The sequence below is a fragment of the Sarcophilus harrisii genome, chromosome 3 (assembly GCF_902635505.1).
Source record: "Sarcophilus harrisii chromosome 3, mSarHar1.11, whole genome shotgun sequence".
Taxonomy (NCBI): Eukaryota; Metazoa; Chordata; class Mammalia; order Dasyuromorphia; family Dasyuridae; genus Sarcophilus; species Sarcophilus harrisii.
This window is the reverse complement of record NC_045428.1, coordinates 235467692-235492325: the sequence shown is the minus strand read 5'-3', so window position 1 is coordinate 235492325 and position 24634 is coordinate 235467692. Positions and strand designations below refer to the sequence as shown.

Sequence of the window (24634 nt, the reverse complement as noted above, 5' to 3'; positions counted from 1 at the left end):
ATCCACTGCTTTTTTTTCATTAATTTAGCAGATGTAGTTATGGCAGATTTACTCAATCATTATAAATGTAAATAATCCCACCAAGAAAATCCTACATCCTTCCATCAATATTTTGTTACCTTTAAGAAGAATCCTAATTATATGCACTTATTAAAATGATGTCTATCACACAGGCCATGGTTATTAACTTTCAGGCATAGATCAGTAAAAGGAACAAAAGTAATAAATGGAACCTCTACTGAATGCTAATAATAATATTTATGACAATTAGTGTTTGTCTATAGCTTTAAGATTTACAAAGGGCTTTATGAATATTATTTCATTTTAGCCTCATAATAATCCCAAGAGAAAAGTGCTATTATTATCCCATTTGACAAAATAGGAAACTGAAGCAGAGGATAATTTTTCCCTGGTCACACAGCTAGTCAGTATCTAAGAATGGATTTTAATTCATGTCTTTCCTGATTCCAAATCCAGCACAGTATGACATGATTAACTGCTTCTTCTAGACTTAGGAACTCTTTATTAGATCAGTATTAAGAGATAGTTGTGATCTAGCCTACAGTTTAAGTGCCTAAGCTTAAAGCAATTAAGTGTCCCTAGTACTGCTCTTTGAAAGTACAAAGATCTGTGTTTAATCTGCTTTAGACACTTAACCTGTTTCTCTGGGCTTTACCTCTCTCAGTCTCCTCATCTTTAAAATAAGGATTATAATAGCATCTACCTCACAGGGTTCTTGCAAAAATCAAATGAAATAAAATATGTTAATATACACATAATGTACACAATTCACAAAATATAAATAAATATAAAAATGAGCTAAAAAAATTAAAGTGCTCTGAAAACTTAAAATGCTTTTTAAAGGTGAGTTATCATTTTGAGACTCAGGCTCACATGTTTCTGCCAGGATTTTTACTCAATCCTAAAGTAGAAATCAACCAACATTTAGAAAAGGTATCAGCAAAGCTTCCCTATCAGTTCAGGGAAGGTAAAATCACTCTGAATTCAGGTGTTGATTTTTCCAAAGGTCTTATTGTGGTTTATCTGAGCATGATCTAGGACAGAACTCAAAGCTGGTGCTTTTTTGCTTTCTGTCCCTTTGCTGGTGGTATTTGAATTAGCAATTCTTCAGATATGTAATAATGGAAAGAAGAGTAACCTTCTTATTTTTTAGCATGCTGCAATATTATTAGAAGTTATACTGATTAGACAGAACAATTTGGTTTTAAAAAGCATAAAGTGTTTGAAATCAGAAGACTTGAGTTTAAGTGTAGTTGTGTGATATCACATATGGGGCCATTTCACATCTTTAAGTTTTCTCATTTAAGAGAGAAATGTTTTAAAACCGAAAAAAAATGGAAAGAAGAGGTCTCTTTCGGCCTTCATTCTGTCTCCATTCTCTGTAGCTCTTAAAATTTGAAGGACTTGTTATAGTAAACCTTCAGCTCTTTCTGTTCTCAGTTTTGTGTTGTTTGTTTTGTTTTGTTTTTTAATTGAAGTAGTATTTTATTTTTCCAAATATATGTAAAGATAGTTTTCAATATCGTTTTCATAAGATTGTGTTCCAAATTTCTTTCTCCTTCTCTTCCTTACTACCCTCCTCCCCAAGATAGCAAGCAATCTAATATGGGTTATGCACATAAAACATTTTAACTATATTTCCATATTAGTCATTTTGTGAAAGAAAAATCAGAACAAATGGGAAAAACAATGAAGAAAAAAGAGCAAACCAAAAAAAAAAAAAAAAAAGTGAAAATAATATGCTTCAACCTGCACTCAATCTCCATAGTTTTCTTTCTGGATGCATATGGCATTTTCTATACCAAGTCTAGGAAATTATCTTGCATCACTGGATTGCTAAAAAGAATTAAGTCTATCATAGTTGCTGATCTCAGTTTTTTAGGAGGCGTTTTTGGCTTTTCAGGTACCATAACAGTAATCATATTCTATGATTCAGGAGCAAGTAGGGATGCTTTAAATGGATTAGGTTTGATCTCAGGGCCTGACCCCAAAGAAGTCATGTTCATTTTGTCTTGTCAATTCCAGAACTGGATTTCTTCAAGGAAATCTGAAAAGCAAAGTTTGTATGATTCATATTTAAGATTTTCCCTAAAGAAGATCTTAATCTCCCACATATGTGTCTTCAGTATGGGACAAGTTTATTTTTAATTTTTATATAATTATTTTAATTACAGAAAAAAAAAAAAGATGCAATGCACTAAAGGATAAGAAACATTTTTGTTCCTTTTTTTCCAGTTGTATTCAACTCTTTGTGACCTCATTTGGGGTATTCTTGGCAAAGATACTGGAATAGATTGCCATTTCCTTCTCCAACTCATGAGGCAAATAGGGTTGAGACTTGCCTAGGAGCAGCCTGCTAGTTAAATGTTTGAGGACAGATGTGTATCCAGGGAAATAAGTCTTGGTGACTCCAGACTGACTCTATTCACCTAGTTGCCCCCCCAAAAAAAACAATTAAATAGTGTTAACATAATGATGTTCAATATACTCTTCCCAAAAGGACTGATGAACAATTATTTCACATTCACATTAAATTTATACTATCCATTCAAATTATAGATATTATCTTGAAGAATTGGCAGCAATCCAGGTTGAATAGTGTTTTTCAACTATATGGTATCTTTTCCTTTGGGCTACATAGATATTTTTCTTGCAGGCCTCTCTCCTGATCTGAGTGAACATGATTATTCCTATTTCTCATTCTACCATGTTTTATAAAAGCTCTGAATCTCTTTTCAGTCTTTGCATGACTCAACTACTTTCTAGCATCAGCATAGTGCCAGTGGTTTCTTGAAAAAGGTACATGGATGCTACATCTTTCTAGGTCAATAAACAAGAGTTTCTGTATCAGTATTCTTTTCATAGTGATTGGCCAAAACCAGAAATAAGCTCAAGTTTATAAACACTATCTATGCTTAAGTATCAACTCAATGAATAACACTGTTGCTACAGTAAAGCTGAAAAGTTAAATTAATACCAAAAGATGTAGAGAGTAAGATTTTAGCTTTGTGTAATTTAAAACATCCTAACTGTTACAATGGAATGGATTGCCTAAGGAATTAATGGATTTCACATTAAGGAGGTTTTCAGGTAAAGGTTAAATGACAACATGTTGGTAATATTATAGAGGAAATTCCATACTGGCATAAATTTGGTTAGATGATCATTGAATCCATCTGGAATCTTGAGTTTGGACAGCAAAATGCTTTAAAATACAAATTTTCACCAATTTGATGGAATTAATTGTAACTAAAACATTAATTTATATCTTAGGAAAATACTATAGACCAGATATGAACTTCCCTTCTAATCTGCCAGAGAGGAAGAAAGGACTCAAAAATTTTGAAAATGATCCACCTTTATCCTCTTGTGGTATTTTCCAGTCCAAACTTACAGGTATGTATTAGATTTTTTTTTTCTTTAATTAGCATTAATACAAAGAATTGAAATTTTAAACTCTCTATATAGAAAGTATAAAGAGAAGGGAAGATTCACCACTTGGTATACAATTTATTTTTTAATAAAATTATGCTTTACTTTTTTTTCAGAATCTATTATTTCTTTTTCTCCAGTTTTAGTAATTTATTCAGTGAGTTAATGTTTTCAATTTAGTTGATTTCTTCTTTATTTTCAGAATTTCTATCTTGGTATTTAATTAAGAGGATTTTTTAAACTGTTGGCTTTTAGGTATTTTTAGTTTCATTTTCAATGAATTGACTAGTTCTTTCTCTTTTTAATTAATCTGTTGCTTCTTCAATTCAATATTATAGTATTCACACCCAAAATTTTACTTTCTGCATTGTAGACATTTAGACTATTTATAAGATAGGAAAATTGATAATCCCAAAAACTTCAGGAAGAACTCACATGACCAAAATTCTAAGGAAAAATGATTAGTGGTCTGGCAGAAATTAGGCTTAAACTAACTTCACATTAAACAAAAATATAAGTACAATTAGATAAAAGTCTGAGGTATAAAAGGCCATCTTAAATTAGAGGAAAAAGAAAGAAATTATTTTTGGGATCTATGAATAGAAAAATATCTTATGCCTAATCAAGTGATAAAGAGAAACACAGAAGAAAAAATAGAAAAATTTTGAAAATATAAAATTTAGAATATTTTCCACAAATAGTTTAGTTTAGTTTATTTTTTATTTTAGCTTTTTTTATACAAAACATATGCATGAGTAATTTTTCAACACTGACCCTTGCAAAACCTTCTGCTTTTTTCCCCTCTCCTAGATGGCAGGTAGTCCCATACATATTAAATATGTTTAAGTATGCCACAAATAGTTTTAATGTAACCAAAACTAGAAAGGAAATAAGTAGCTGAGGAGAGGGAAGATAATTTTTTAGAACACTGATAAAAAGCAATCATAAACTACAAATCCAAAAAAATGAAGATGACACATGCCACTTGCACCTTGAAAAGAAGTGTTGAAACTAAAATACATAAAGAAATGCATTTTCCAACATAGCTAATGAGTTTTGCTGAACTATGCAATAATATATTGAAAACTTTTTTTTGATTTGAACTTCTTTATTTTCTTCTCAGTAGGGGTAAGGGACAGTAGGAGAACTAAATTAATTTTTTAAAGCTCTTTAATTTAAAAATTAAAAATAAAAATTTTTAAACAGATGAGAAAAATTAGTCAAATAGAAATGAAATATCCTATTGCAGGTCACAAAGTTAATGAGCATCAAAACTAGAACTGGAATCTTGATATCCTTAAACTCAGATAATCTCTCTCTGCAGTATTTCAAACTACTGTTTGACATCTTTGTGTCTGTATACATTTGTCTGTGTAGATGAGCAACCTATATAAGCACAAATTTCTACCCATAAATCAACTTTACCATCTTATGCTCATTCTGATATTTTTTTGTAGTAATGAAAAAAAGTTGTCAAAGGAATAGACTCTATAGCAAGAGATATCCTGTTTTCCATTTTACTGAAGGAGATTTTGGTCGACTGTATTTCTCTTCTCTCTGCATTAGTTAGAAAAACAACTATAACCACATCCATGGCAAAATTTAGTTTAAAAAGAGGAATTTAATGTCTTTTGTTTTCAAGGAGAAGCTCTATTAGATAGTGGCATCAAAATTAGCTATATGTACTGTTCACCAGCACTGCGATGTATACAGACAGCAAAACACATCCTAGAAGGTAAGTTAAATATTTAAATGGGTTTCTATAATTTCACTGGAAAAATTGTAATGATTACTCACAGAATTTTATAATGTGTGTATGAAAATGGAATTTAAAATTTATTTAGTCTAATTCCTTCTTTAATAATTGAGGAAACTGAGGCCCCAAAAGGCCAAATTATTTTCTCAGGGTTATATAGCTAATAAATGGTTGACAGAATTAAAATCCAGGTTTTCTGACTTACAACCTAGTGTTCTTTCCCTTGTCCCATACTGCTTCTTTCCAATGGCAAAAGAAAATTGAGCATAGCTGAGAATGTAATGATAATTAATTCAGAGAGAACTCTTTATCTACTCTTTAAGAATAATCAGAAATTATAAAACAGATGTTTTTCTTTCAGTCTTGTTCTATTGAGAAATTTTGATAACAATGATATCTCACAGTTATCATTGTTATCAAAATTTCTCAATAGAACAAGACTGAAAGAATAACAAGATACTTCCATAGAAGGAGAAAATAAGTATAACATGTGTTTCATGCTTCACACTTTAGCTCATTTCAGTTCTGCTGCACTTATAAAGGGAGAGTGAATTTCTATATAGAGTGGAAAGTTGTATTAGATGAACTATGAAGTCATTTCCAATTCTAGAGTACTTCTCTAGAGTTCCCTATCAGAGGATTAGAAAATTGATTATAGGCACATCTCTCAAAAACAACTACTAAGAATGTAGCAGAGCAATACTTTTATCTATTAAAGGTTGTGGTATATTCTAATAGAAAGAGAAAAGAAAAGCATTACTTAAGAGTAAAAATAGTTATCTTGGACAGCTAGATGATGCAGTGGATAGAGAACCAGCCCTGAAGTCAGGAGGATCTGAGTTCAAACTGGTATAAGACACTTAACACTTCCTAACTGTATGATCTTGGGCAAGTCATTTAACCCCAATTTTTAAAAAAAGTCACCTCATGGTCAAAAGTCCCAAATTCCATCTATTAATTTATCCACTAAGTAACTATTGGCTTGACCTATTCACATTCCTGACTTTCTAGTTTTTCATCTGTGTACAAATGTATTTGGCTTAAAAATTAGTAGTTTTAAGATTTTTCATTTTTCTGATGGAAATGTCTGGCAAGACAACATTGTTGGACAGTTTTCATTGACAGAGAACTTTTTATTGTCTTCTGTTGTAAAGAAATCAACTTACCTATATTAATCATCCATTGGGCTCCAATGCTTTCATGCTTTCTTTTTGTTAGAACATTCTCCTGTAACCCCATTTTTCAAACATTCAATTTTCTCCAGCATTTCTTTTAGTATTCCTAATCTTAATTAACAAAGAATAAAGCCAGGGAAACAATTTTTGTGATAAATATTACTATCATACTTCTAAAAAGTGTAAGTAAAATCAAATGTAAAATTTAAATATAGTCCTACTTCATTAAAAGATATAGAATTTTGGCAAGGCTGGATTAATACTATTTAAGAATGAATATTGAGAACACACATTTTGTACTTGTGCCCTCTTGGGTGCATCTAAGTAAGGTGCACATTCCTTTTGAACTATAGAGTTCCTAGTTCTAAACCCCTTAATGATATAACAATACAAGAATAAGCATTTATATGAAGATCATAGAAGAAATTTTTACCTGAAATGCTGTTTTGGGCCAAGTTGTATTTTCCCCCATCTTTTTGTCAGTTCTGCCAGTTCAGAATTCATTTTAAGGCAATACAGTAGAGTTTTTTGGAAGGGAATTTTGGAGAACTCGGATGAATCTCTGCTTTTACTCCAACATCTTGGTTCTACCTCCAGATTAATTATCTTTTGTAAGGTCCTCAACTAGTCTATGGGGTTATTTATTAAAAAGGAAAGTTACTTAATCTCTCAATAATGTTCACAAATGTTCACAAATCAGATCTACTCCATCTATAGAACTGCCCAAAGCCTATGTACATTATCTCTATGGCTAAACAGACTCCTAAATCTGGCTAGTCTGAAAATTAACAAGTATTTATCAAATGTTTACTAAATGTCAAGTATAGAAGTTGTGAAGAAAGACAAAAGCATAATCCCTGGCCCACAGAAAAATGGGAGGTTATCTCAGAAAAACAGCTTTAGCACTAAGGATCATTAGATTTAGCAATTAAGAGATTATTGATAAGCTAAATAGAAATATGTTTTATATGATGTCACATATATACATTTCTTGCCTTCTCAAAGAGGAGAAGTACTGGAAGGAGAGAGAGAATTCAGAATTCAATTTTTTAAAGCAAATGTCTATAATAAATTAAAAATACATTTTTTAATCAAAAACATAAGGGGAAAGGATATCATTGGTAATTGTGGAGAGAGTGATATCATTTGAATGATGAGTTTAGAAGCCAAATTTCATTTTTTTTTTTTTTTTTTTTTTGCTGAGACAATTGGGGTTAAGTGACTTTTCCAGGGTCACACTTAGTGTTAAGTGACTGAGATCAGATTTGAACCCAGGTCCTCCTGACTTCAGGGCTGGTGCTCTATCCACTAAAGCCAAATTTCAGAGGGATTTGAAAAGAGTCAAAAGAAAAGTAATGGACATTCCTGATTGTATATGGGTTTTTTTTAAGGAGTTTAGCCATGGAAGGGAGAGGAGTTATATGACAATAGCTAGCAGGTTGGACAGAAAAAACTATATCTCTTTGACATTGTTCAATCCCATAATCCCTATTATGATAATGGTGACACTCTTTTCTTAGTTCCATATACCAGGAAACCTCTTCTTGTTGTTCTCCCAAGAACAAAGGCAAGAAAGTCAGCTTGGAATCAAGTTGCCTCCATCAACAGAAAGGGTTTCCTTCTCCCAAGGCTTTTAAATCACTGCCCCTGGAACATGCTATAGACCTATTAGATCAATATGAAATCTCAATTACCTAGAACAGCTCCATCTTTATTGTTACTCTCCCATGTGGCATTATATTAACCAAATATTAAGTTGTCAAAGAAATTTTGCCCTATGGTACTATCTTAAAGATGTTCGATAAATGCTGTGGCTAATAGTAGGTCATTTGCATATCACTCAAGTTATATAGTTTCTTAGATTAGATAATATTTTTATTTCTTCTTTGAATCAATTGTTTACCCTTATATTAATAACATTTAGTTTGCCTATGTAATTGTACTGATTTAAATTGCACTGATTAAAATGCCATGATTCCATTTCCATTAACTGGTTCCTATGCTCTGTGATTTTACTAGATTCACTAATGACACTGATATTTATTGTTACAATAACAAATATAGAATTTATGGGGTCATTCATTACCTTCACAATGATGTGGTTTGTTGTACATCTGAGTTTTCAGCAAAATTTTCACAAGAGCATCACATATTTCAACTTATCTTCTTTAAAATATGATATTTGGGCATGTTTATGTATTAGATGTTGGAATCTAAGGTTCAACTATATATAATCCAATCACCACAAAATATGTCTTTTTTTGAATCCAGAACTCAAACAGGAGAAATCATTGAAAATAAGAGTGGAACCTGGACTCTTTGAATGGACCAAGTGGGAAATAGGTGAAACAATACCTTCCCTCATGACACTGGCTGAATTAACCAAAGCAAATTATAATGTTGATGTTGATTACAGGTATGCCAGACTTCTGTTTTTCCCTTGAATTTTCTGTGCTCTTATGCTTCAAATCATTTAAACTTTAGACTACTCTTCTAAAATTGAATTAATGAAACACACAAGCACCATGCTTAACATGCTACAGAACATACTTTGTTAGAAGCACTCACTGGGCCCTGGGAATACAAAGAACAAAGTGACACAGTCAGTGCTCTCAAGGAACTTACATTTTAAATACATATCAATTTGTTGTTATGTTGTCAATTAATCATGTATGATTTCATGACCCTAATTAGGACTTTTCTTGGCAAAGATACTGGAATGATTTACCATTTTCTCCTCCAATTCATTTTACAGATGAGGCAAACAGGGTTAAATAATTTGCTCTGAGTCACACAACTAGTAAATGTCTCAGGACAGATTTGAATTCAAGTCCTTCTAGTTCCAGTACTGACACTATATTCACTATACCACACTAGATATCCATGTACAGCAATAATTGCGTACAAATTATATATACATATTTTTGTAAAAAATAAATACAAAGTAACTTTGGAAAGAGCTCCAGCAATAGTTAAAGGTTCAGAAAAGGCCTCCTTTAAAAAGAATTTGAAGAGCATTTGAATTGTGACATGTGCATAATATTCACTCTCTGAATATAAGAAAGAGTATTCCAGAAAAAAGATATTGGAGTTTTAAAGATGACGTCTTTTCTAGTTATGTAACCAACCAAAAGAAGCTGCTCCTATTCAGGTGACAGAAGAACACAGGATATCTCCTCATAGAATCAGAGCGCCTTTGTGTTATAAGTTCTAGGTATGTCCCAAATTTCCATTATATTAAAAAGATCATTTTGGCAGCTTTATAAATGATAGATTGGAGAGAAATAAGACTGGAAAGAGGAAGACTAATGAGGTTATTATAGTTCAGATGAAAGGTGATGAGGGTTGGACTAGTTATTAAATATGTGAGTAGAAATAGAACAAATATGGCATCATAGATGTAGAAATGACTTGATTTGGCAAATTATTGGACATGTTGAGTAAATGAGAGTGAGAAAATGAAGACAGTGTCTTTATGAAAGAAAGTGAGTGTTTGAAACAAAATTTTCAACTTTTTAATTGTCAAGTATTCTTAAATAACAGAACTGTGTTAGATACATAATTAACAAAAGATATGATTTGTGCTTTCAAATCAATTCAACATTTGTTAAATATCTATAGACAGTGTTCTAAGCATTATAAATACAAAGATAAAAAAAAAAAAAAAGACTACCATTATCACCACCCCCAAAGAACTACATTTCGTTGGGCAGATATAATATATACATAAATAAGAAATAACTGAAAGATCAAAGAAAGTTTCATAGTGGAGTTAACATCTGAACTGAATCTTGAAGGAAGATGAGGATTCTTGGGAGGTGTAAATAATGAGGGCATCCATTCTGGGTGGCAAACAGTTTTTGTAAATATATGTTAAGTGGGAACAGAATATTAACTTTTTTCCCCAGGGGGAAAACTAGGAGCCAAAGGAATGTATCTGTCTTGGTAGTCCTGAATTCAGTACAAGGGAGACAGAGAGAAGTAATACTTCAAATTCCTGATCCTTTCCCAAGGGTGAAATTGGAGGGAAAAAAAAACAGAAGAGCATCTAATTTCCTGCTACCTCCCATCAGGGGTAAATCAAGAGCCAAAGAAAGAGGAGATTTAGACTCTGACAACCTTAATAATCTGTAGGCTACTCTACACTCAAAGAGAGGACTGTGGGAACTGAATGTGGGTCACAACATAACATTCTCACTCTTTTTGTTGTTGTTCACTTGCATTTTGTTTTCTTACTCATTTATTTTCCTTTTTTATCTGATTTTTCTTATGCAGCAAGAGAATTGTATAAATATGTTTACACATATTGGATTCAACATATATTTTAACATATATATCATATATTGGATTGCTTGCCATCTAGGAGAGGGAGTTGGGGGGAAGAAGGGGAAAATCTGAAACACAAGGCTATGCAAGGATCAATGTTGAAAAAGTATCTATTCATGTTTTAAAAATAAAAAGCTTTTTTAAAAAATCTGTAGGCTAGAGAGGCAAGTCAAGGGCAGAATTGGGAAGGAGCAGGAGAGTTTTTAATATCCTTCTCCATGTCCCCAGAAGGCAAGTGCTACTTTGTCCCTCCAGGATCTAAAACATCATACCTCCCTTCCCCAGAAATACAAACAAAATCTCCCAAAGTAGGAAGACTTTGTATATGGTTTGGCAACAAGGTGACTATTGATTGAGGACTAAGTATTAAGAGACTCAGATTGTCCTTCAGGAAATTAATTTTGGGGGCACAGAAAACCATTAATGGAATAAAACATGATCTCAGTTCTATGTGGCCCCCTTCCCTCAAACCACATCTTCACAGCCATACTAGAAAGCATTTGACTTAAGTGGGGGGAAATGTAGCTATAAATTCTCTTTTTGATCAGGGTTTTTCTCATGAGCATATTCACAGCATATAAAATTCCTTAATATGTGTAACTTCAAAGATAACTATTCTATGATCTTCTTATCAAGATCTGGGAAATATTCCTCATTGACAATTTTGTCATTGCTACAGAAGATGAGCAGAGCAAAGTATAAATGAAAGAAGAATCCTATATAACAGGGCCTCTTAAACTTTTTCCACTTATGACCCCCATTTTTGGTTTACAATTTTTCCACAACCCCATTTTGAAACTGAACCAATACAGTTCTAGCAGCTTTCATGCATGCACAGTGCAAAGTGTGCATGATGTATGTTCAGAACCAAGACTGCAATAAAGTCGCATAATGTAACACAGGCAAGCGCTGCCAAAAACACTTCAGATTCATCATACATTTGCTTTTGAATAAATTTTTGGTCATTGCATTCAAAAACCTTCTATTGTTGCAAAAAAAAAAAATTTTGTGACCAACCCATTCAGTTGCAACTGCATAACTTGGAACTGCAATCCACAGTTTAAAAAACTTTGTTCTATAAAAGTTGATGTTTACTAAAAAGATTGTTTGTTTATAACTTTGGCCTAGCTACAGCCAATCTCAAAACACCACAGGGCTTAGTGATAAGATTCATGAACATTCAAAATCAATCAAGGAAAATTCAAATAATTGAAAAGGTGAAAACTAAGAAGTCTTATATTTCTGAACCATCTTAAAATATAGGACTGATGAGAACTTTTTGAAAAATGAAACAAACCTAAGAAGAGCCAATAAAATAGATTTTGCAATTGGCAAAAAATGCAGAAATTAAAGAGATTTAAATCCAGACTACTGGTTCAGACCATAAAGACCAAAATGACCATAAAGAATCTCCCACATATAATCCAGCAAAGTTCCATAAAAAGTACCAGATTAAAGAATAACCAAGAAATTCACAGGGAGGGGAAAAAAAAACAATAAATTCCTTAATCCAGGCCATTAGAACACAAAATGACAGGCAAAATCTGCAAGAACTAGAAGACAAATTGCCTCAAGGGAATCAGTAAAAAAAAAAAAAAAAACCCTCAGGTAAACAGCTCTGAAGGCAATAGAAACACTGACCAAGGATGGAATGATGAAGAAGACCACAAAGCCTTGGCTAACAAAATATAGAGAACAGAAAGACCATAAAGTTCTGACTAGAGATACCACAAGAAAGGCAGAAATCCACAGACTAGTTCCCAGAGTAAAGTGAGCAGAGGTAGAACAGTTAAAACAATTTGTGGCCAATAAAGACCACAGAAGACCATTGATGAATCATTCAACCAACCTCTTATCACAAGTTAGTGAATTAAGAGACTTGATTTTCAGACACAACCAATACATGCATTTCTTTTATCTTACTATATTTCTTGCAAAACAAAGTGTTTTTTTCCCTTTAAAAAGGTCCAATAAGTGGTCAAAGAATATGAAGACAATTTTTAGATGAAGAAATTAAAGCCATTTCTAATCATAACAAAATGCTCTAAATCACTATTGATTAGATAAATACAAATTAACACAACTCTTAAGTACTACTTCACACCTCTAAGATTGGCTAAAATTACAGGAAAAGATAATGATAAATGTTGAAGGGCATGTTGGAAAACTGGGACATAAATACATTGAGGAATTGTGAACTGATCCAACCATTTTGGAGACCAATTTGGAACTATTTCCAAAAGGCTATCAAACTGTACATATCTTTTGATCCAGCAGTGTCTTTACTGAGCCTATATCCCAAAGAAATCATAAAAAAGGGGAAAGGATCACATATGCAAAAATATTTGTAGCAGCCCTTTTTGTAGTGGCAAGGAACTGAGTGATTAGCCATCAGTTGGGAAATGACTGAATAAATTATGGTCTATGAATGTAATATTATTGTTCTATAAGAAATGATCAGCAGGCTTATTTCAGAAAGGCCTGGAGAGAGTTACATGAACTGATGTTAAGTAAATTGAGTAGAACCAAGAGAACATTGTACACAGAACAACAACATTATGTGATCATCATCTGTGATGGACTTAGCTCTTTTCATGTTATCTGATTTTTTTTCACTTGATAGTATTTTTTTTTTCCAATTACATGTAAAAAATGGCTTTCTATTATGGGCCAGAACTCTGTACTTGAAAAAAGAATTCTTACAAGATATTAAATCAGTGCAATTGATAAGACAATGGTTATTTAGTTTAGCATGGTGATTAATAGTTCTTTAGTTCAGTATGATTTTATTAATGTTACAACAAATAATGGTTCCCTGGTGATATAATGATTGGCTTATAGTCAGTATATTGCATATAAACTAGTTCAAACTCAGCCAGAGTTAGTCTTGGGCAAGACAAGGGCTCAGAGACATATTCAGAAGGGGACTGGAACAGACTGGGGGAAGACTGGAGGCTGGAGCACAAGCTCTCAGACTGAGACAGACTTCAAGACAGAGACGTCATGGTGGTCCTCCTGCCTTTCCCACAGAAACTAAGACACATTCCGCAGGACCTCAAGAAAGCTAGCCAAGCCCCAGGCAAGGAGACAAGACTTTGAAGGAGATAATAAAGAATTTGGACTTTATCCCTGGCTATTCTCATGGTGAATACTCAGCTGAAACAAAGGCTGGTCCAGAGACCTCCAGAAAACCAACCAGAACACTACAGTTTTTAATATTCATTTTTGTAAGATTTTGAGTTACAATTTTTTTCTCTCTCCCTCCCCTCTTCCCAAGATAGCAAACAATCTAGTCTAGCTTATACATATGTAATATTTTGTTCTGATGGACCAGGCCATCCTCAGCAACGAGATCAACCAAATCATTTCTAATGGAGCAGTAATGAACTGAACTAGCTATGCCCAGAAAAAGAACTCTGGGAGATGACTAAAAACCATTACATTGAATTCCCAATCCCTATATTTATGCACACCTGCATTTTTGATTTCCTTCACAAGCTAATTGTACAATATTTCAGAGTCTGATTCTTTTTGTACAGCAAAATAACGTTTTGGTCATGTATACTTATTGTGTATCTAATTTATATTTTAATATATTTAACATCTACTGGTCATCCTGCCATCTAGGGGAGGGGGTGGGGGGGTAAGAGGTGAAAAATTGGAACAAGAGGTTTGGCAATTGTTAATGCTGTAAAGTTACCCATGCATATATCCTGTAAATAAAAGGCTATTTAAAAAATATGTAATATTTTAAACATTTTTCCTTATTTTTTTCTTTAGGAAATTTCTTAGAAACTTAATTAGATTACTGTTTAGGAAAAATTCCCAGATTTTTTTCTAGGAGAGCCCAGTTTCATCATGAGATTAAGCAAAGCACTAAGTTCAGAGGGAGAATAAAAATAAGGCATATTCACTAGCCTCAAAGAAATAAACAACAATCCAAATGTATGTGAATCAGTCAAGTAGCACAGAAAGGTGAATCTTTGCACCCTTTTTCCCTTGCACCAGGAAACAGATTAAAATATAACTGGGAAATAAATAAAAATATATAAAAGTATAGATAACATTATGTTTTAAAAATTAAGTTCATAAACAGCCAGCAAGGATCATTAAGTACAGAACATGGCCTCCATTTGTTTGATTTTCTAATATAGTGCAACTGAGACATAACCATTGCATATATAGATTGATGAGCAGGTCAAGAAATCTAGAAGGTCCATTAGGTCAATTTCTTATAGAAGATATACAGGAAAACATAAACAAGAATCTCATAGGACAAATATGTACCTTTGAACTATGGCCTGTAAGGCAATGTCATCATTACCTTACATCCTCATCAGTGAGATCACAGAACCATCATTATCAGAAGAGGGAGAGGGAGACAATTCTTTCTGGTATGGAGGTAACACCACATGACTGTTCCCTTTATCTTCTTTTTTAGATCTGAATTCCCACTTTCCTCCCTGATGCCATCAGAAAGTTATGATGACTATGTAAAAAGGTGTTCTATGACTGTGAAGCAAATTGTTGCTGCTTGCCCAGGTAAAAGCAATTGCTTTTCACAACGTATATGATAATTTTCATTTCCTTTATCTTCACAATCTTTATCCTTTATTATAAACTAGCCAAGAGGGGTAGCTAGATAGTACCATGGATTGAGTGTTGGCCCTGGAATCAGAAGGAACTGCGTTCAAATCCAGTCTCAGTCATTTCCTGTGTGGTGGTTATATGACTGTGGGCCAGTCATTTAATCCCAACTACCTTGCAAAAAAAATGAAAGAAAAAGAAACCACCAAAATAACTACTATCTAAATAAGTTAGTATCTTTTTCCTATAGTACAATTATGGTGCAACAACATTGGGATTAATTCAGTGGATTGATTTAATATTTGTCAATCTTTTTGAAGTTATACTTCTCTCCTTTTCTTGTATCCTCACTCCCCATATCCAAGTATATCTTGGGTCAGAGCAAAGATGTTAGAGCAAATACAAGTAAATATGTCAAGTCAAAATCAAATCAGTTCAACTTTTTTTTAATTTAAAAAAATGCTGTTATAATAATACCCACTGTTAATAGTGGATATTATGACCACATTTGGTAAGGGACCCTTGCCACTCCTGACCATACACTGATTTGCCCATAAAGCTCTACCATTATGCTGATATCCCTTACCCCCTCATTATTCTCCAGGTAATCTCAAGGTTTGGAAGGAATAAAAAATACTTTCATCCAGGGGGCTTGCAAAAACCAAATGTTAATTCTTCAGGGTGAGCGATTGTTTACTTTAGAAATGAGCAAATATTAAAAATTAGGGTTGATTTATTGTTTTTGTTGAAAATAAAATGATAAACAGCAAAATTATGTGATAATCAACTATGCTAGTCTTAGCTCATCTCAGCAATGAAGTGATTCAAAATAATTCCAATAGACTTGGGATGGAAAATGACATCTACATTAAGAGAGAAAACTATATAGACTGAATGTGAATTGAAACATGGTATTTTTACCTTTTTGTTTACTGTTTACTTTTTCTTTCTTGTGGGTTTTTCCTTTTTGGTCTGATTTTTCATGACAATATGACAAATATGGAAATATTTTTAAAGGATTGTATATATACAACCTATATCAGATTGCTTGCTGTTTTGGAGAGAGGGAGGTAAGGAAGAGAGGGAAAATAAAACTGGAACACACAATCTTACAAAAATGAATGTTGAAAACTATCTTTGCATATATTTGGAAAAATAAAATACTATTGATAAAAAAGAAAAAAGTAATAGAGAAAATGTTAAGGCAGATTAAACTTAAAAGTATTTGATCATAATACCCATTATTAACAGTAGCTGCTGAATCTTCTCTTTTTAAGTATCATATTTTCAAAAAGTTGATTATTAAATATTTGCTTGCACACTTCTGACTTCACCCTACCAACTATTTGAGGTATCCTAATTCAAATCTTGAGTATTTCAATAGTTATTACTTTGGTTATTCTTCATTTTCTCTTTTTTTTCAGGTGGTATAATTTCAATTGTAAGCCATGGCTCAGCTCTGGACTCCTGCACTCGACCTTTACTTGACCTCCCACCCAGAGACATTAGTGATTTTGCCCAACTAGTCAGAAAGGTAAATAAATTCTCTTATTGGAAATTTGTATAGAATGCTATTTTCTCTTTAGATGCTGTACTATGTCCTGATGCCTGCCACCAGTCTTGATCAATGAGTTAATAAGAAACTAATTAAATGGGTAGTATAATATTATGGGAAAAGAAATGAATTGGGAGCTAAAAGAATCCTTGTCTTGAGTACTAAGATTCATGTGATCTGGAAGAGATCACTTTACATCCCTCAAACTTGCTCTTTTCATATAGAAAATTAGAAGGTTAGACAGAATGATGACTAAGATCCCTTTCAGCTCTAGATACTATGATCCCTTGCCTTTATCAGCCTAATGATGATTCAATTGGTTTTCTCTAAGGAGTAGGGTCATTACTCTGCCTTTCTTCACAGAAAAAAATGTAAGAGGATTTTTTTTTTTTTTTTTTGCATCACTAATGTAATGAGTATAGATGGTGGACATAAGTATTCAGGGCAGCCCATGTGGAAAATATATATATTTAGATATGTGGATCTGTGAAGCCTCATTACACATCTGCAAAGAATGCTGCTATTTCCATCTTCAAATAGAGCAGAAAGGCATTTACAATCCATTCTGTCTCCAAGAGGGACATGGAGATAAAATTATATCCACCTATTACATATCAGATATATGCAGTCTTTTCTGAAGTCAGAATAAAAACTAATTTCTCTGGCCACTCTGGGTGAGAAGAAATCCTGCCTTAGACTGAGAGAATAATAATTAGCTTACTCTCAGACAGTTTAGTTCCCTCAAACCAAAAATTTAACACACACACGCAACAACAACAATAACAATTACTACAAATAGCTAGCAAACATTTATCTAAGAAAGGAATAACACAGAAATCACAAAAATTATACAGATTAGAATAAAAAATATTAAATGGGTTCTTTGGCTTAGGAATGATGAAAAGCATCTGGGATTGGTAGTGTTGGGAATCAAGGAATTTATTTAGCAGTTAGCTTTCTACACATATCTGAGGCTCTAGAGATGTCCATTAGCTATTTCAAAGCTCATACTTTCTCTATCCATATTTCTTTCAAACCACTTCTCTCTCCTTGATGTAGGCCATATGTAGCAACATGAGATCAGAGGAGTCTTAGGTATTGCTTTGTGTTTACATAGGTATTTTCTTCAGGAAGCAGTCTAACATATCTGAGGATGGGAGTGAGACATAAAAATAAAATTAGGTGTTCAAAATTACTAAAAACAGCAGTTGAGAAGGACCAAAATAACATTGGATTAGGGAGTAGATTGGTGTTTTGATTAAAATAGATATCTTCTAGATGAATAAATTTCACAAATAAAATTCAATACTTTCTCTACAATTTACAGCTTGAGAGTTACTTAGAACACTAAAGGGTTAATTGATTGACCCAGGATCATGTAACCAGTAGGTATCAGAAGTGAAACATAAATCTAGGCTTTCCTAGGTCTGAAATTCACTTTCTATTTACTGTTACATGAGATTCTTTTTCATTATTAGAGATGTTGAATGTTGGACAGACTTACTAGTTCCTGCTAGATGAAAAGGAGAAAAGGAAAATTAAAACAATCGCAAGGCATTATAACCTTCTCATAGTTATCACATCAATTTTGTTCCTCCCTTGCCTTTCTCTGGCCTTCATTCTCCACCATTTTCACATAAAGAATAAAATTTTATTTTATAACTTTTAGGGCTTACTGTATTATTTGTTTGAATTGACCATGAGGTAAAGGAAACTGCCCTGTTTACCCATTTGTATTTTCAAAGGACAGAAGTGAAACTAGATATTTAGTTTACAGATTTCATGATTGACAACAAAGTAAACTGAGGCATAGAGTTCCAAGAATTATCACTTAATTAACACAGTGTGGATCTACTAGTGCAGTGAGTCAAAGACTACCTCAATAATGCCAGAGATGTTGAATAAGGGCTGACAGGGTCTTTTATAACAAATAGCAAGATGACAAAACAAAATCTCAAGCATCAAAGGTGTCTTTTTCTGATTGGCTATTGATGATATAGTCAGAACTGAGATTACACCATTTGAACCTCCCCTTCTGAAATCTCCTTAACCACAGCTAAGACCAATGATCTGAGTCACAAGATTCCCCTGGGAGTTGCTACAATAGTATTTGATCTTTTAGGTTAATCAAGTTTCTCTGGAAAATGGATGATGGGGGAAAGGGGGGAATTTACAGAGCTGGAAGTAACAGGGAAATAATGGAAATAATAGATGGAATCTGAATTCAGACTGAAGTATACTTTTTCTTTAAAGTTCTCCATTTTTCTTGGGGTTTTTTTATTTTGGTCTTTCACAATATTATTTTTTTTTCCTAAGGCAAGGGGGGGGGGGGGGGTAAGTGACTCACTAGGGTCACACAAACTAGGAAATGTTAAGTGTCTGAGAGCAGATTTGAACTCAGGTCCTCCTGTATTCACTGCACCACCTAGCTACCCCCACAATATTATTAATGTAAAATGTGCTTTTCTTTACTACTCATGTAAAACCTATATCAAAAAGCTTCTTTTCTCACTGAGGGGGAATGGAGGGAAAGAGAAAGAAAATTTTGAACTCAAAAAAATTTTAATGAATGCTAAAAATTTCTTTTTACATGTAATTGGAAAAATCAAAAAGAAAGGTAGAGATAATTACAAGAAAAAAGCTTGAGCTTTAGGCAAGTTTCTCCAGGTTACAAATGGTGAGTGAAGTTTACAAGAAGGAACTGCAAAGGGAAATATTAAATCTAACTTGATTAAATCTTTGCAAAATAATATTTAAATCAATTTTTGATTTTATGACATTATGTTCCTATCAATAAAAATCAGAATGTATTCCCAAAATATATGTATTTATTTAGAGATATAGATATTTATACATATAATACATTATATACATTATACAACCTGCATAAAATAGATATTTTAAAGAATCTTACAAAACATTTTAAATATTTAAAATCTTTATTTAGTAATATAAAAACATTTTGCCTCCATTAAAATAATTTTATTATTTTAAAGTAATTATTAACATATTAATTTCATGGTATGCAGTATGGTTATATTTATTTCATTATATTTTAACTATTCTTGTATATGTTCTGGAGGAATAGCATAAATGGGTCTTTTCCATTTGTCTGCTGACAACTAATCATTCTGTTCTTTGTTTCTTTATTTTTTGATCAGCAAATGAATTGCTTTTTAAAAATTTGTGTGTTATGTAATACAACAATCAAATAATAGTCAGTGAACATAGCAGCTTTTCAGGAAATATGTTTTTCAGTGTATAGATAATCACCATACATGATACAAAAATAAGCATGAGCGAATTATCTCTGAATTATATAATTTCAATTCAGCAAAGTTTTCAGAATAAATCCAAATTCCTCTTTTTTAAAAACATGACTCTACTTAATAAATATTATAGTGCCTTAATTTCCTATTCATATTTAAATATTTAATTTTTTAGGAAGACTAGTTTAGCAAGATTCAAAGGATTGCCAAATGAGAAGGGTTTCATAAAAACCTGGGAAGATCTGTATGAACTATTGCCAAGTGAAGAGAGAAGACCAGGAGAATAATTTATATAGTGAGAGTGATATTGTAAAGATACACTGAAAGATTTAGGAGTTCTGATATATACGGTGACCAACTACAGTTTCAAATGCATGATAAAATATGCTTTCCACCTCCTTATAGATAAGTAATAATGTCAGTTTGGGTGACTAATAAAGAGCTATAAATAGTAATTTTGGCACCGAAATAAGTATGGATTTTGTCTCTTTAGTCAACTTTGTAATTCATAATATAATACTAACACAAGATTGGTTGTATAAGATGGAAAATTAATTACAACAGCAACTCATGGATGAGAATTATTAATACTTCCCTTTTAATTAATTATTCCTAATGTGTAGGTGATAACTTAGGTTGTTTCTACTTTTATAAAATTTTATTTGCTACCAACATCTTTATTTCCCTTTCTGGGTATCTATAATCCCCCTTTCACTAGCACTCTATATGATAAGGTTTGTATCCCCTCAATTCCTGGTGGTAATGAGGTTTGTGGCAATAAGAGAGTTGTTAAAATCCCCTTTTTGGTTGGCCACAGGTTTAAAGTGAAAGAATTCATTTATTCTTGAATTATTCATTGCAAAATGAAAGTTTATTGTTGGATAGAAACCAGTTTGCTAAGAGACTGACTTCTATAGAGCAGAGTCCTATTGGGGAAATGGAATTTGGCACTGAGAAGGCCTTCTCAGCAACTGAACAAGCTACTTTAGGCCTTCTGCAAGTGAGTTTAAGGGAGCCTATTATATGGGTATCTTGGAGGGAGGCTGGGACAGCTTGAACTGATCAGAACAGGATTTCTCAATTGAATGAGAATTTAGAATTTCAAAAAGATCAATGGGAGTTGATTTGCCCTTGAATAGTGTTACTTCTCTCATCCTGGGAAGTTGGGCTCTCTCTCTCTAGACTCCTTGGAGCCTAAGAGATCCTGATTTTTCAGATCAAAAAGAGGGCACAATTTAATTTTAAAGGGAATACAGTTTAGTGATAATCTTAAAGGGAACACAGCTTCAGTAAAGGGAACAATTTCCCTCCCACTTCATATACATTGGGCCACATAGAATTCCTTCCTCTGAAAATTGTTTATTCATATTCTTTGATTGATTATTAATTGGAAAATGGCTCTGATTCTTATGTCTGATCAAATTCGCTAAATAACCTAGAAATGAAACCTTTTTCAAAAAAATCTTGATGCAAATATTTTTCCCAATTTCCTAGTTTTTTCTCCTTGAGCTCCACTGGTTTTGTGCAAAAATTTTTTAATTTTATATAATCAAATTATCATAATACTTCCTGTCGAGTTTCCTATCTCTTGTATGGTCATGAACTCTTTCCCATCTATAGATCTGACAAGTAATTTCTTCCATGCCCCAATAAATTGTTTATGATTGTTGTGCCACAGTTCCCTTTAATGTCCTGACCCAGTTTTTCCAATTGTTCTATTTAGTTACTCTGCCTCAGGTTATAACCATTCCCTCTTAATGTTTGATGAGATAAAGGTTTTATATCTTTAGGCTATAATCATTCCTTCTTAATGTTTGACAGGATAAAGATCTATCCATTTTAGACACCATTAGAATATCAGTAACCTCTCCAGTACCTCCCTCCATTGTGTCATCCTAGGTGCCTCTCCCCCCATTAGGTTATCCCCCAGGTACCTCCCCCATCATGTCATTGTTCTTGTTATCCTATAAAAATCTTGCTGTCCCCATACTCAGGGCTGGATTCTTTGAGACAATAGTCTCATTCAGTCCTCAACCAACCATGGATCCATTTGGTCCCAGTATATCTATTTAATAAACTATTTAATTGTTCTCTAATCTCTGTCTTGCTCAGTTTCTCCAGCATTACATGATGTCAGTTTTTGGATCTAAATGTGTAACTATTTTGAACTTATCCAAGTATATGATATAAGATGTCAATCAATACCTAATTTCTGTCAGACTATATTCCAGTTTTCCTTATAGATTTTGTTGAATAGTAAGTTCTTGCCTCAATAGCTGGGATTTGGGGTTTGTTAAACAGTAGTTTAGTGTGCTTATTTGCTTTCATGTATTATGCAACTGATCCATTACACCAATCAATCTATTTCTTGTTGTTTTGTCATTTCAGTCATGTCCAACTCTTTATAATCCTATTTGTATTTTCTTGGCAAAGATACTGAAATAGAATACAGTACCTGTAGAGGACCAGTATTGACTAAAGTCCATGAATAGCAAGAATCCCCTAGAGATTTTATTTGAGATCTGATCTCTATTAGGGCAAGCAATTCAAACTATTGGCTCATCATCTTCCTAGCAATGAATTATAAAGATACAAGATAAACTTAAGACAATCTTGATGGAGAATGCATGAGACAGGAACAAGATATTTCAACTATACTATTTACCCCTTAAGAATGAATTAAGGATATAATTGAGGTAAATATATTACTATTTACTACTTTATTTCCACAAGTACTTTGGTGTTGATAAACTTCACAACTATTTACAATTCTATTGGTATTGATGAGCATCATAACTATGCTATTTACAATTCTATATTGATAAGAACCTTGATATTGATAATTAAGTTGGATAAATGTCAAAGTATGGTCTTTCCATTAACCCTGGAAGGTATATATGATTGTCACCTGAAGGTAGCTAGTAATAATGTAACCTAAAAGATATATATATTATAAACTCTGGCTCTCACACTAATAAATGGAAATTGCAAAGTATATCTTCCATCAGCCCTGAGATATTCATTCACACTCTCGGTATTCATTGGAGCTGGACTCCAATAAGTACCTACTACAAAAATCTCTGGCCAGTCTAGTTGTGTTGCAAAACTGTCCTGAAAGTTACTCATTATTTATAAGCTTGTTTGCCTATGCTTCTCTTAACTTTGCTATGGGTTCCTGAATAAAATCCATGTATTTCTTGAGAGGAGAAAGAAACACATTATAGTTATTCATTTGATTTCCTAATTGTTATTCTATCCTATATGAATTTAAGATTTTTGTTGAAGTAAGCATATGGGAATTTGATGCTGTTCTGTCTCCATTCTGCTATCTGCTCCATTTGGCTATCTTGGCCAAAAACCCTCATTAACAAGCTATTAAAATCTCTTTTCTAGATCCCTTCACTTGGCATGTGTTTCTGTGAAGAAGTGGAAGAGAATAAATGGCAGCTGAACAACCCACCAGTTAAAACACTAACCCATGGGTCAAATTCAGCATTTAACTGGAGAAAGTGGATACAAGATTGTTAAAAGCTTTCCATTATTAATGTAATGAATAAAAAATATCTCCTTGTGACAGCACCTTATGGAACTACAAAATATTATGATTGTGAAGGGTTTTCTTTTTTGTTCTCTTGGCATGAATTTATAAATAAAATTTACATTTTTAGATTGTGGTATGGCTAGTAGTAATTTTTGTTCTATAGAACCCCATAAGAAATCTCATATTGTATTTATGATCTAAGCATAAGTTATATTAGCATGTATCTTTAATGTGTTCTGTTGTGTCCCTTTTAATGTCCTTATCCAGTTTCCCTAATTGTCCTACCTCAGTTACTCTAGCCCCAAGATGTCAGGCTATAATCATTCCCTCTTAATGTTTGATAGGATAAAGATCTTATATCTTAGACATTATTAGAATATCAGGAGCCTTTCCGGTATCTCCCACCATTATGTCATCCTAGGTGCCTGCCTCTATTATGTCATCCTCATCTGAGGTACCTTCCCCATTATGTCATCATTCTTGTTACTCTATAAGAAAATCTTGTAACCCACATTCACGGCTACATTCTTGGAGACGATAGTTTCATTCAGCCCTGGAACCAAACCATGGATCCATTTGGTCCCAGGAAATCTCTCCCTTAAAAATAAAATATTAAATTGTTCTCTAATCTCTATCCTGCCTCAGTTTCTTTGGCATTATAGTTCTAAGTATTGAAACTTCAAAATAAAATTTGCCACCTTTCATCAAAATAGTGAAGTATACAATAATTTCCAATTATTCAAAGCTCACAGGTATATAAGTATTTTATTTTATATGCAATGAGTAGCCTCATCTTCCCTCTCAGTCTTCCTCTGGGTGGGGTTCCTGATTACTATCCCTAGTAATCTCCATATTAACTCTACTTTTGTCTATTCTTTTCTTTTGCTCATATTTAGTCCTTGTATTTTTATTTTATTTTATTTTTGTTTTTGTTTTCTGAGGCAACTGGAGTTAAGTGACTTGCCCAGGGTT

General features: G+C 32.9%; 1 protein-coding gene across 1 annotated transcript in view; it reads left to right on the top strand.

Annotated features, from left to right (window-relative positions):
- UBASH3A (ubiquitin associated and SH3 domain containing A) overlaps positions 1–23817 on the top strand; it is an 83716-nt gene extending 59899 nt beyond the window's left edge. Inside the window, exons 9-14 of the mRNA XM_012544360.3 lie at positions 3295–3417; positions 5096–5188; positions 8656–8800; positions 15152–15252; positions 16722–16831; positions 23515–23817. Of these exons, the coding sequence (XP_012399814.1) occupies positions 3295–3417; positions 5096–5188; positions 8656–8800; positions 15152–15252; positions 16722–16831; positions 23515–23649 (707 nt within the window). The 3' untranslated portion in view covers positions 23650–23817. The remainder of the gene's footprint in view (positions 1–3294; positions 3418–5095; positions 5189–8655; positions 8801–15151; positions 15253–16721; positions 16832–23514) is intronic.
- Positions 23818–24634: the final 817 nt, after the last annotated feature.